Here is a 13,508-nt window from a genome sequence, read left to right as displayed (position 1 = left end):
TTGAGCTAAATGCTAACATGCTGATGTAAGTAAATAAGTACATTTGATATACTCAGCACTTTTCACAGAGTGACAAAGTGTTTTACAAGATTACTAAAATAACATACAAGAAGGAGATCATAGGTGTCTAGAAGGTGTGATGTTTACCACGATCATCGTCTTAGTTTGGCATGTTTGCGTGCACTATACACACGATAATGTCATAACAATGTATTTGACTAATCTAGATTCTGACCTGATGATAGCACTAAAAGACCCTGATTTATCCTCTGGGGACTTTGAAAGTCTGTAGCAAATTTCCCAACAATCCATCCAATAGTTGTCAAGATGTTACAGTCAAAATCCTAAATGTCAAGCTCTTTGTGGCATTAGAGGAAAAGTCAGGCGGTCATTCAAGTCAGTAGGATTCATCTTTCAGGAACAATGGATGTCTGTACAAAATTTCATAGCATTACATCAAATAGTTGACTGACACATCAACACCGCCATCGATAGTCAAGTTTAAAACATACAGTAAATCTTTAGTTTCATCAAAACAGTGGACCACCAACTAAATTAATTAAATGTGTGAAAAAGTCAAACTCTGAAGGAATTGTCGCTGATGAAAGCTGCTGTACCTTCAACCCTCGCTGAAAGGTGGAAATGGAGAGCAGAGCGAGATCCTGCTGCTCCTCGGCATAACGCACCAAGTAAACGTAGACCAGCTTCTTCACCTGTAGAGAGGAGAGAGAAGGTCGATGAAAAACACTGATGTAATTCAAGTTATGTAGATTAGTCCAATTATTTTCACTGAGATAAATCTAAATCCTAAAAAAAGAGGAGAGGAGGAAAATTGTAATTTTGTTCAGGTGAGATAAAGCCAAACTCCACTGGGCCTTTAAATATATGATAAGATGATTCAAAAATGACAAGCAAGCTAAATAAAATGTCTCCTTCATTCAATTCAGCTTTTTTTAGCTGCTGAAAAGTATCAAATAGTTCACAAAGCAACCGGCTTCATTACAAACCTCAATGTTCTTACAGGCCACATTTTTCACCACAGCGGGGAAGAGATCGGATGCGTTTTTACCTCGGGCGATCATCTGCGGAAAAAAAAGAAATCATCGGTGAGGATTTCACAAGGTTGACATTTTTCAATCATTTGTCAGAGAAGGGGTAACTTTGATTATTTTAATGCTGTTCCTTCCCTTCAAATCATCTCAGTCGTGCAGGGATGCTGAAAGGAGAGACGGATGTGGAGCTTCAGATTATGAATTATGAATATTTAACAGCTGACTGTGCCGTTTGTATCTCTAACTACTGCAGGTAGGAATAATGAATTGAATAAACTTCATTTTCAAACATTAAAAAAAAATAAACAACATTGAGAAGGTTCCAGGTTCGCATCCCGGCTGGGCCCCTTCTGTGTGGAGTTTGCATGTTCTCCCCGTGTCTGCGTGGGTTTTCTCCGGGTTCTCCGGTTTCCTCCCACAGTCCAAAGACGTGCAGGTGTTAGGTTAATTGATGACTCTAAAATTGCTCGTAGGTGTGAATGGTTGTCTGTCTCTGTTCGTCTCTATGTGCCCTGTGATAGACTGGCGTCCTGTCCAGGGTGTAACCCGCCTCACGCCCGATGTCAGCTGCGATCGGCTCCAGCCCTCCCGCGACCCCGACAGGGACAAGCGGTTGAAGATGAATGAATGAATGAAAATAACCACTAACGCTGAACAAATAAGAAACCTACAGTATATTAACATGTAACGTTCAAAAAGGAGTAGGAATGCTACTATGCTTGTCTATCCCTACTCAATACCAATCTACTCATCAACACATCAGTTATATAAACCAACCCTCCGCTCCTGCATCCATCCTACAACTAAACCACTTTACTCAGCATCACTCTTCTTCAACCGCTTATCCCGGGTCGGGTCGTGGGGGCAGCAGCTTTAGCAGGGGACCCCAAACTTCCCTTTCTCGGGTCACATTAACCAGCTCTAACTGGGGGATCCTGAGGCGTTCCCAGGCCAGTGTGCACGTTAAACAGGCCGTTTTCACAGCGTCATTAAACCTGTTTAAGATCTGGTACAAAAAAACATTCTAGTCTGTATGTTTAGGTCATATCTCCATGACAACCCTGAGGGGGTTGAATTTTTTTGTACCAAGCTAGTTTTTATTTTATCGGAGGTTAAAGTTTACGAATAATTCGGGGCATGGTCTCTTGAGTGACAGCAAGCTGCTGGCCCTCAATTCACCTCAGAGGTAAACGTCAGCCAGATGGACGTATCTCCCTCCCCACAACGTCACATACATGCCCTTTTTGGTAAGAGGAAATGAGGCGGAGTCAAAGTCTGACAAGATGGCGACTCTCGTAGGTGAGTAAGATTGGATCAAGTTGAGAGGATCTCGACGTAGATGGTGCAGTCTATGAGTAATACAAGTGAACAATAAAGAGTTTCCAATGCTTGATCTTCCCCAGCCACATTCATTTTATGTTATACAGCATAAACAACTTAACCAAACCAATATCATTTAAAATTGCCTTTGTTGTTGCTGGAGGATATTAATCCTCAGAATCTTAACTGCAGTAGTTTTAGTTTATATCTGCATCGATCCAAGTAAGTTCTGTTACGTTCACTGTATTTTAAACCTTCAGAGGCCGAGGCATCAACTAGCATAAAGTGCACTGGAGGCAAAATATTTTTGTCTTAAAAATTCAAAACTCCCCCATTGATGTAGAAAAGCAACCTTTTGATGCTGCTGTGGTATTGATGTATTTGTGCATGCTGCAAATATGGGTCCTGTATTTAACTATAATTATTATCATTATTCAGTGGGTTTTATTTCCCACTTAATGATATGCAGTCTATTCCTTGTCTTGCATTTCTTGTATGTAAAATGCAATAAAATAGGTTTATTATTGTTTTTATTTTCATCTCTCTTGGAAACATCTTTACCATTAAAGTTAGGAAATTAAATTTGGTAAAGAGAACAAGCTTTGGGTCCTTACTGTGCTTGAATCAATACAAAATTATGCATGTTGAGCTGTACATATGAGAACCTTTCCGTGCCTTTGTCCTTTACTCAACATGCAGCCGTACCTGCTGATGAGTGAAAACCCAAAGTAAACATTATTTATACTCACAGCCACGATCCGCTTCATTGCCTCCAGCTTCAGGGAGTCTTTGTTGCTGTCCAGCATTTCCTTCAAGTCGTCATGTCTGAGGGAGGAGAAACAATGGAAAATTAGCTCACAGCTTCATCTTTTTTCGTTTATTTCTTTAGCAGCCCATGAAACACAAGAAGACTCTGATTACCGTGGCCTCAAACAAGAAACACAGACCTGTTTTACAATTTCCTTTCAAAGCTCAGAACGTGTCCAAGTCTCCGAGTGTGACCCAGAAATTATTCTCTTTGAAGTGTGAAATCCAGCTTGCAAAATATGGAAAACCTTTAAAGCTGCAGCTCATAAAAGTGGGCTAACTGGAAAGCGTCATAATCCATGAAACATGTTGATTTCTCAGAGAAATTACTTTAGCAGGAATGGGGAGATGTGAACCAGTACAACTGCAAATCAGCCAAATCATCAGTATCACGCAAGCTCACGTCTTTCTTATTTAGATAACTCGATAAACAACCAGAGACTCGAGTGCTGAAAGGATTAGTCAATCAACAGAAATTTAAATCAAGTACAAATATAACACATGTTTTGATATCAGTTTATTGAATATATTTGGGAAAACAAGCTGTTTGTATATTCTGACATTTGATTGATTCAGTTTCAGATTCACCTGCAGAGTAAAGGAGCAACTGTCATTGTCCGTTGGTAATGACAGGCTAACTAGCAGGTAATCGTTAGACTAATCACACATGTGTATTAATTAGTAATTAGTATTCGTTATCACAGGTTCAAAGCAAAATGCCTTAGGTGCAACAGGAGAGACCTGCAACCAATCACAGCAATGAAACGGCGGTGCTTGCTCAGTGGAAAACAATATAAAACAACTTGCCTCCTGTTGGGCCCCTTAGAAACGTTAAAACAATTAAGTCAATGATATACATAGATAAATATGGGACACATTTACCCAATCAGCTGCCATCATGTGGCCGGGTTCATAAGGTTCATTTTGTTGTCAAATGATACGTCCGTCACTGTAACTAGACAGTACAGCGGCAAAATGTCTGAAAGGAAATGTGTAAAGAAACGCACAACGACTGAAAGAAAACAGGACCAAGATCTACTAAAGAAAAATCCTAAGTTGACAGGATTGTTCAAGGTTGCGGACTCTCCTTCTGTTCTAGCTGGGTTTTTCTGATAAAGCAGGATTAATAATGTGGGGCAGGCAAAACAAACAGTAGCCTAGGGGCCCCTGACCACCTTAATCCGCTACTGTCCATACGAAATAACCATATGGGAAAGCCTTTTTTTTGTTTACTATACAAATTACGTTAATACTGCTGTAACTTGAACGAACGATATAGAAAGGAGAAGAAGAAGAAGAAGAAGACTTTCCTTTATTTGTCCCGCGAATGGGGAAATTCAATTTTCACTCTATTATTGTTATTCATGTTACACACACACAGGCCCGAAATACACACACATGCTCAGACAGGACCTACATACATGCAACCAATGGAGAGATGTTAGAGCAAGGGGGCTGCCAGTGACCGGCGCCCAGAGCATTGGGGGTTCGGTGCCTTGCCCAACAGCACCTCGGCAGTGCCCAGGAGATGAACTGGCACCTCTCCAGCCACCAGTCCACACTCCATTCATGGTCCACACAGGGACTCGAACCAGCAACCCTCCAGTTCCCAGCCAAGTCACTATATACTGTACTATACACATTTATATCATTTGGACAATATTGATCTTCCTTCTTCTATCACTTTCTATGGAAGAATGAAGTAATCTCAATCTATATCAACCTTTTTACATATGTTTGATTATAAAAACAAGCCCTAATCCATCCAGTAGTTGAGACATTTGTCCGGACAAAAAAGGTGGCTGACAGGGATGTATTTCTCAAGGTAAGGCATCATGTTGTTCACCATTTTATGCGGTTCACAGCTGTCTTTTTTAAAATCTCCGTACATGTTAGTGTAAACTGGAAGACATCAATCTACCCTGTCAGGGGATGATGGGAACAGCTAGCTCACACATGAAGCAGGATCCTTTGAGTGGATCTAAGCCGACGTCTCCGCCCTACCACAACACAAACACACAAAACAACACGGACGATTCCAACAAAACCTGCCAGGAGGAAGCTGCAAACAGCAACAGCGCAGACAGGATCAGTGCTACAGCTGCCAAGATAGAGTCAGAGTAGAATAGATTGAAATACTGATTTAAGACATCCACTTTGCTGCTTTCTGTTGGCAAGACAACACTTCACCCTTATCCAGTTCATGGAAACCCTTTGAATTGACTAAAGATGTTATATTTTTACATTTTGAACGAAAGCATACTGACTGAACGTGGGTTATTTTTAATTAAAACATTAGGTATGTGTACACCCATATACTTTTAAGCAATAATCAACCCGACTGCGGACTGACCATGAGTTTACCAATCCTGCAGCTGCTTATTTGTCACAGCAGCTGAGTGACCGTGACCGAGACCGAGTCTATATAGGCCAAGCATTCACTCAATGGACTGAGATAAAGGAGTTCAACAGCATTAAATTGCATGCTGAAATGGCTACGTTTCTCCTTTATCGGTAAGCTAACTTTCATGTTTACTTAGCTGTAACGGCTATAGTAACTGTAATACTTGTTTTTAAGGTGCGATTTGCCGGAGGGATGGGTTCAAACAGACTCAAACAGACTCCGGTCTCCTGTAGGCTACTGGGCTAGGTCTGACCAACCTGGCAACCCGAGTGGTGGAATTATTTTCTGTTGTTGTGACTACAATCTTGAGACACTAGATGGCGTTGTTCTGCTCATTCTCCATATTCAACCTTTAAGCTAACGCCGCAGTTAAAGAGAGAATCTTGAATTTAAAAGGTTGTATTTTTTTGTTTAAAGTTGTAATCCATAAGATTTGAGATACGTTGTTTCTGGTGCCCTCCGTGGCGGTAAGATGTAATTGCAGGCGAGCCTGTTCTTTCAGAGCCTCCACCTTGTCATGTTCATGGTCATTATGTGTGTTGACAATTTTTGCTCTTTTGTAAACTTTATTGAAACAAATCCACCTCTCTACTTCTGGTCCGTCCCCTATGTGTTCCCCTCTTAAATCCATACACACACATTACTGTTATCCTTCTGCCTACTACAAGCCTGATTTAGAAGTTGGAATTTCTGTTTTCTGTTTACAAGTGAACGCAGCATAACTTTAAGTGATGATCTGGGCCGAAAGACCAACAGCTGTCAGCAGCGTCACTAACATGGCGGCTTATTTAAATCTAGCCAGGCAATGTTTGAAACAGACTAAGATATTGTAATACTCAGCAAAAAGGCAAGTAGAAGTGCTTTCATTAGTGGGTCTTATGATCAATCATCATTGTTTTAACTCACTGTTTGATGGATATTAACTTAAAACAATAAAATAGATGGAAATCTTACAGAGTACAACTTTAATAAAGGAAAATAGGTGTAAGAATATTGTCTTTCCTTGACAGTTTGAGTTTATTTTGACCATTTATTAAAATCGCCACTTAAACACAGCCTGGTACAAACTTTTCTATGAATCTAGAATGGCCAGCAACAGTGTTTTAACAGATAATAACTCAGCTATTAGAGATTTTTATGTATGTACACCACTTTCTTACAACAGTAGATCACAAATAACTGTAGTTTCCATGTGTAGTGTCGGTGCTTGGTGTCAGCTTTATATTCATAACCAAAACTTTGACCTCAAACCTTTCGAACAGGAACGATCCACAAAGTGAGAGAGTTAAATAATAAACTTGGGCGCGGTTTGGTTGGTGGTGGGCGAGTTGATTAAATGGCTGCAGAGCTGCACAATTTCTCACAACTAGTTTCCAAGGCAACAAAAGATGCAATAAAATGAAGTTAAGTGATTTCCTGCCTTCCTGCAGTGCCTTTGTTGCATCTGACTGGAGGTCTGTGGAGATCTAATCAAATTAACTCAAATTAAGTCTCCAGTGTGCAATACTGTGAATTCAACCATTCGGGGGCTTTTAATGTTTACGGCTTTTTACTGTTTACTTATTTATTATACCTTGCATGCTTCTTGTTATTGCACTATCCCCTTTGCTCATGTAACAGCTGTGCCCTGCCAAAACTGACTGACACTGTTCTTTAGCTCTACATGCAGTGAATCAAAAACACTGAAGCCAACACTGATGACTTTCCAAGTTATTTGATCCAACTGTGGTCAGAAGTTGTGTCCTCTGTGTGAGTGGGAGGCTCCTGGGGTATACCACATATTTCATCCGTTTTGGTGGTGTGACAGCAGTGAACGGAGGCCTTGCAGTCTGTGAGGAGGTGGCCACTGCAGAATCAAGTTGATTTATCACGACTCCAGTTTAATGCGTGTGCTTGAGCGTGTTTCCGTGTGCTAAGAGCGATCTCTACTTTCGTCTCCATCGAACATCAAAGTATTTACTATTTCATTGCATCAATAACATAGTTTACACACACACACACACACACACACACACTTCAAAATTGTGTCAAATTAAAAAATGACAATATCTATAAAAGTGACATCACATCTGTTTGTGATGGGTTATTTTTGGACGTGAGCTGGCGCTAGTTTCTTGGTTACAAATAAGTGGCCCAAAAACAAGTTAAAAAAAAAACTCTGACAAAATGAAAAAGATAACTTCCCAAAGCACTGAAAGCGCCGACATGAGGGTGAGTAACACTAATCTTTCTATTAACCGGTCTCATTATTACAGCCTGAAACATCCTTCATCACCTCCATTTCGATGTCACTTCTAAAGCTGAAGTGTTTGTTCTTTTAAAGTGGCAAAACATTAAAAGACAAGTCAAAGCCAAAACAGTTGACTGCTCACAAATTACATTTCTGCTGATAAATCCTGAGCTGTGAGGTTTAGAAGTAAAATGTATCTGTTTTTCTGGATTCCTTCATTTAAATCTACTTCTTCCTAAACAGACTCTCTAGCACATGGGTGTCAAAGTCAAGGCCCGCGAGCCAGATCGGGCCCGCGAATGAAGTATCTTGGTATGATATTTCATTAGTATTAAAACCGGGCCGCACGCCACAGCCGTCTGCTGGTGTTTTTCATGCATCAAAACTACATTACCCACAATGCAACGGTAGCCCGCAAACTCACTGCAGCGCCGCAAGTGGGCCGCCTCGGCTTCATTATTCATCAGCATTCAGGGCAGGAGTCAACTTTCAGCACCCCCCCTCCCCAATAATGGCTAAATGGCTTTTTCTTGATATTAAGGAACACATTTTATTTTCTCTTTTGCTGTTTGCCTGTTGAAAATGTTTTCCTTGAAATAACTAAAGTCATAAGAAAATATTGCTTTATTCATTTCATGTACAGGACAAGTTTGTTTTTGTCTGTGAGCCTGTTGAAAAATGTTTTCATTTGAAATTACTGACAGAGCCATCAAAAAATATTGGATTATTCATTTAATTATTAAATAAAGTACTGTACACTGTGTTAGGTCTTGGTTCAAAAGGTTATATGAAATCATTTAAATATGTTTTAATAAACTTTGAACCAGTCCGGCCCTCAGCTTGTAGCAAATCTGTTTTTTTGGCCCTCTGATGTATTTGACTTTGACATCCCTGCTCTAGCACATTCATTTCCAGCCCTCCTCCTGTAAATTCCACCTTAACTTTACCAAACCTCATTGAACCACACTACTGTTACATGATGTTAGCCTGACCTTGTTGTTTGTATGCTCTCACTCTCTTTCCCTACATAGGTACTCAAGGAAACAGGAAATCACAGACTCATTTATGAATAACAGGCCAACTCTACGGCTAAATGTCAACCAGGCACTCAGTAGAAAAACTTACCAACCAAAAATATAATTTTGTTTTCTTTTCATTCACCAATTGATAACCTGGCAGGGATTTATGTGGCATGTTTGATGACAAACATGCTTTTTGAAGATTAAAGGAAAACATTTATTACATTTTCCATAGTGGTGACACATTAAACCTGCCAGAGGGGTCAGGAATTTGCAACCACGGACAAGTTACACATGGATCATTAGTAAACAGAGCATTACCATTATGAAGGTGGAGGAAAAAATATATAATTATGCAACAATTTAATAGCATTTCACCATTATATACACTTAAAGTCTTCTTCCGTACTGTACTTAATCTGTCAAAACATGTGATAAAGTAGCCCAACAGACAGATTTAATGGCTCAATGAATGAAAAGGATAAAATTTATGAACGGACCTTGCAGCCCCAGGTCTATATGTGTGACCATGATGTATTTTAACAAACTACCTCAGTGAGTTATCTGAGAAATAAAAGCCTTTACTTGAGCACCTACAGGAAAAACGACCTTCCGACTGGGTCCACACTGCCCCGCTCATGCCCACAGGCGCACAGTAATTTAACACCAACACCACTTCTCTCATTTCTCTGGATTTGGTCCCGTCCCGCCGAACAACAGCTGAATTTACAAACAGCTCTGAATAATTTAACCCGCCGTGGTACAACGGTGGTCAGGTTACCTGGCACCAAAGCCAAGAGATCAGCGCGTCGCTTCAGCTGGAAAGTCTCCATGGAAGTAGGCCTCCGATGTTCAATGATACAACTTCAGACGCAATGTCATATTGCTCACCGAGAACAGAGCGCTGCACGACTGCAACGACATTAAAAAGGAGGAGATATGAAAAATGTGTTTGCATGAATCGAAAGGGAAATGAAAGACTTCATCAGAATCAGAAGGGTTGCAGCTTGCATTCATAAGCAGGCTGTTTTACATAAACCGACTCTTTCAGCAGAGACTTTGAAACTTGTTTTTTATGGTGAGAGAAGCAAAACATCGCTACTTAAACCAACCGGAACTGTGCTCCAGTAAAGCTCTCATCCTGTAAAATGAGAATAATCTAGTTTATAGGTACGACCCAAGTGTAATTATAGCTCTCTTTAAGCAAATCTATTTCTGAACAGAACCACTTTTGATGTTCGTTTGAAAGGTTTGCAGTCTAATTAGAGTACAGCTGCTCCCATGGCCTTTGCATTATTGGTGTGATTCGTAAAACAGAACAAAAAACATATTTTATGTCTTTTATGAACATGTACAAAGCTATCTAAGAGGTATGTCAAATAATAGCGCTCCATTTAAATGAACTGGTACTATTCACTATTCTTGGACGTGATTCCCATTTGTTTTGACTAGAAAAGAAGAAGAAGAAGAAGAAGAAGAAGAAGAAGAAGAAGAAGAAGAAGAAGAAGAAGAAGAAGAAGAAGAAGAATTCCTTTATTAGTCCCGCAACGGCGAAATTCGATTTTTTTTCACTCTATTATTGTTATTCATGTTACACACACACACACAGGCCCGAAAAACACACACATGTACAGACAGGACCTATATACATGCAATTAATGGAGAGATGTTAGAGCGAGGGGGCTGCCAGTGACCGGCGCCCCGAGCAGTTGGGGGTTCATCGGTAATAGAGCATTACCATTATGAAGGTGGAGGAAAAAAGATCTAATTATACAACAATTTAATAGCATTTCACCATTATATACACTTAAAGTCTTCTTCCATACTGTACTTAATCTGCCAAAACGTGTGATAAAGTGGCCCAACAGACAGATTTAATGGCTCAATGAATGAAAAGGTTAAAATTTATGAACGGACCTTGCAGCCCGAGGTCAGGACCTATATACATGCAATTAATGGAGAGATGTTAGAGCGAGGGGGCTGCCAGTGAGCAGTTGGGGGTTCGGTGCCTTGCTAAACAGCAACTCGGTAGTGCCCAGGAGATGAACTGGCACCTCTCCAGCCACCAGTCCACGCTCCATTCATGGTCCAAACAGGGACTCGAACCAAGTCACCTATGGACTGAGCTACTGCCGCCCCAAGACATGTTCTGATATCATTTATTCCTTCCCGATACCTAAACCTGCATATTGGACGATACGGCATGCACAGTACATACAGTATATTTACAACATACTGTAGGTGAAAGTGTACATAGCCTATATTCTAATGCATATAAGCTTCTTTTTCAATGTATATAATCTTATTGTATATTTATTTCACTTTACTTCATATTATTTGTATTTTTATCTGGTTTACTTTTTACCACGCACTCACTTTTTTCTTTGCTTTCTCTAAACTTGAACTGCCTTGAGTTAACGTGGATTTCCCCGGTGTGGGGAATTTTCTTTTTTCTTGCCAAGTACTGATCCGACACCAGTGCTTGTTCGACGGTCAGTCACAATGGAAAAAAAACATATAGAAACTACTTCACAGTAGATTTATTTCATGGCTAAATTACGTGTTATCGGAACGGTACAAACTTGCGTACTCGCCGATACCCATACCAGCATTTTTGACATTATCAGAGGCATTTCTGATACTGGCATCAGTATTGGAACAACTCTAGTGTCGACTTTATTATTATTAATTAAGTAACATCTAGTCTAAAGTCCGTTTCACATGTTGCAGATGTCGATGTTGAGGCGAAGCTGAAATGACAGAACATATATCTGCAACTGTTTTGCTAATCGATGAATCGCTTGAGTTATTTCTTTCAAACAAAAATGACAGACCAGTTTCTCCAATGTAAGGATTTTCTGTTTTATGTCATTGTAAACTGGATGTCTTGGGCTGTAGGATGGAGAAATTGTGATTATGAAACTGTGATGGGCTTTTTCAGTTTTTCCAGACATTTTATTGACCAACAACTAGTCGATTAATGGAGTAAATAATCTGCAAGCTAATTGATAATGGAAATAATTGTTAGTTGCAGCACTAAAGACTATTCCCTCTTTGCACCTTTTATCTGCGCACCATGAAGTTTTATACCAGGTATAGGGTCCCCGACTTTTTTGGCTTGTGTCCCTTAAAGTGAAACGCAGTCTATCTAGCCATCCATTTTCATATGTTGCATGTGTCTTTGAGTTGCAGTTCAACTAAAGAATAACAATATTTTTTTTTATAATACCAAGGAGGCAAAACAATCCAGTATTTCCATCACAAAAGAAATCGACAGAATTTGTGTTGAAGAAATATATATTTTTTCTTACTTTCTGTCTTTTTAATTGTCTTCCCACCCTGAAAACTAATCTTCCCATCGACCACTTCTTATTTTTCTGTTTTTCTTATTGTTATCTGCCGTGGAAAGCACGCAGCTAAATGCACTTTAAAAAAACTGGAGTGTGAAAGGGTTTAACAGGTCTGGACTCTCTTGGATTTTCCTACCGCAGAGGTTGAGTTTGGAAAATCCCACCACCTTCTTCCAGTGGTGCTCGTTCCTCATGGTGGTCTCCTCCTCCTCCTGTACCACCGGATCGTAGGTGGCGCAGCTCATCTGGCTGCAGGGCGCTGTACCAGGTCTGCTGCACACCGTCAGGGGTCAGAACGGGGCTCTTGTCCTCCTCCTGGCCCTGGCCCTGGACCTGACTCTGCACCGTCTTCACCATGTTCACCGCGTTCACCGGCAGCTGCAGCAGCTTCTGCATCGTGGTCATGTTTGAAATATAGGCTCGAGAGCAACCTGTAGATTCCCAGGTAGATGAAGCGGAAAGACTGCAGTTTTCCAAAAGCCGCTCCTCGGTGTTAATCACTCGGATGAGTCTTTGAAATCCTCCAGATTCTCCTCAGACAGCTTTCACACAGCAAAAAGCAGCTTCAGCCAGACACTGTGTTAGAAATACTCCTTCCCTCCGAGGTTAAGGATATCCAAGGTGGACATTTGTTGCAAAAATGATGCAACAAACCTCTTCAGAAGTGCTCCAGTGCCTCTTCTTCTTCCCCACCGTGGCGAGGTTGACATACAGTACCTTGCCTCCTGAGTGCTGTAATCCAAATCCACCAGCGCCTCAGTGCGATGAGGGTTTTTTCTCTCTCTTCTGTTACTGCTGAGTCTGTACGCATCCAGTGAAGCAGCAGACATCAGCTGCTCAGTAAATGGATGCTTGGCAGAGAGGGGCGTGGAGTTTTATCTGCCTCTCCTCTTGCGACTCCTGCACCAGCCTCTCTCTCTCTCTCTCTCTCTCTCTCTCTATCTCTCTCTCTCTCTCCCTCCCTCTCTCTCCCTCTCTGTGTATACAACATGCACACATCCACGTATCTGAGCTCCCTAACAATGACACAGCCTCTCCCATCTCTTGCCACGTTATCACTCCCCGCTTCGCGTTTGTCATCTTTGCTCCGCCTCTTCACATTAACGCCTCTCGTTTTACTTTAGCTCTCACTTTATCACAGCTTTCTCTGTCCGCCTTCATCCGAACTCACTGTGCCAACAGACCCTTTTCTGATACCTGACAGATGCTTTTTAAATATTCCTCACTCCTCCTGCTCATTATGTTTAAAAATGTCCCGGTCTTATTCATTTTTAATATTCTGTGAGGGCCCTTTTTTTCCTCCTCATCTTACATGACTCAGCTTTC

At 40.8% G+C, this 13,508-nt stretch overlaps 2 protein-coding genes across 2 annotated transcripts in view; both read right to left on the bottom strand.

Moving 5' to 3' along the window:
• ap3b2 (adaptor related protein complex 3 subunit beta 2) overlaps positions 1-13,508 on the bottom strand; it is a gene marked incomplete at both ends in the record, with an annotated part of 47,818 nt that overhangs the window by 25,930 nt on the left and 8,380 nt on the right. Inside the window, 3 exons of the mRNA XM_083917396.1 lie at positions 618-713; positions 1,008-1,082; positions 3,122-3,197. Coding sequence (XP_083773522.1) covers positions 618-713; positions 1,008-1,082; positions 3,122-3,197 — 247 coding nt within the window. The remainder of the gene's footprint in view (positions 1-617; positions 714-1,007; positions 1,083-3,121; positions 3,198-13,508) is intronic.
• The window catches only part of psma4 (proteasome 20S subunit alpha 4), an 87,260-nt gene continuing 85,922 nt past the window's right edge, over positions 12,171-13,508 (bottom strand). The window contains exon 9 of the mRNA XM_083917398.1: positions 12,171-12,183. The gene's annotated coding sequence lies outside the window, so the exon portion shown is untranslated. The remainder of the gene's footprint in view (positions 12,184-13,508) is intronic.

This window comes from Echiichthys vipera (assembly GCF_963691815.1).
Source record: "Echiichthys vipera genome assembly, chromosome: 7".
In the NCBI taxonomy this organism is placed as follows: domain Eukaryota; kingdom Metazoa; phylum Chordata; class Actinopteri; order Perciformes; family Trachinidae; genus Echiichthys; species Echiichthys vipera.
The sequence above is the reverse complement of the archived record's forward strand: the minus strand, read 5'-3'. Positions and strand labels throughout refer to the sequence as shown.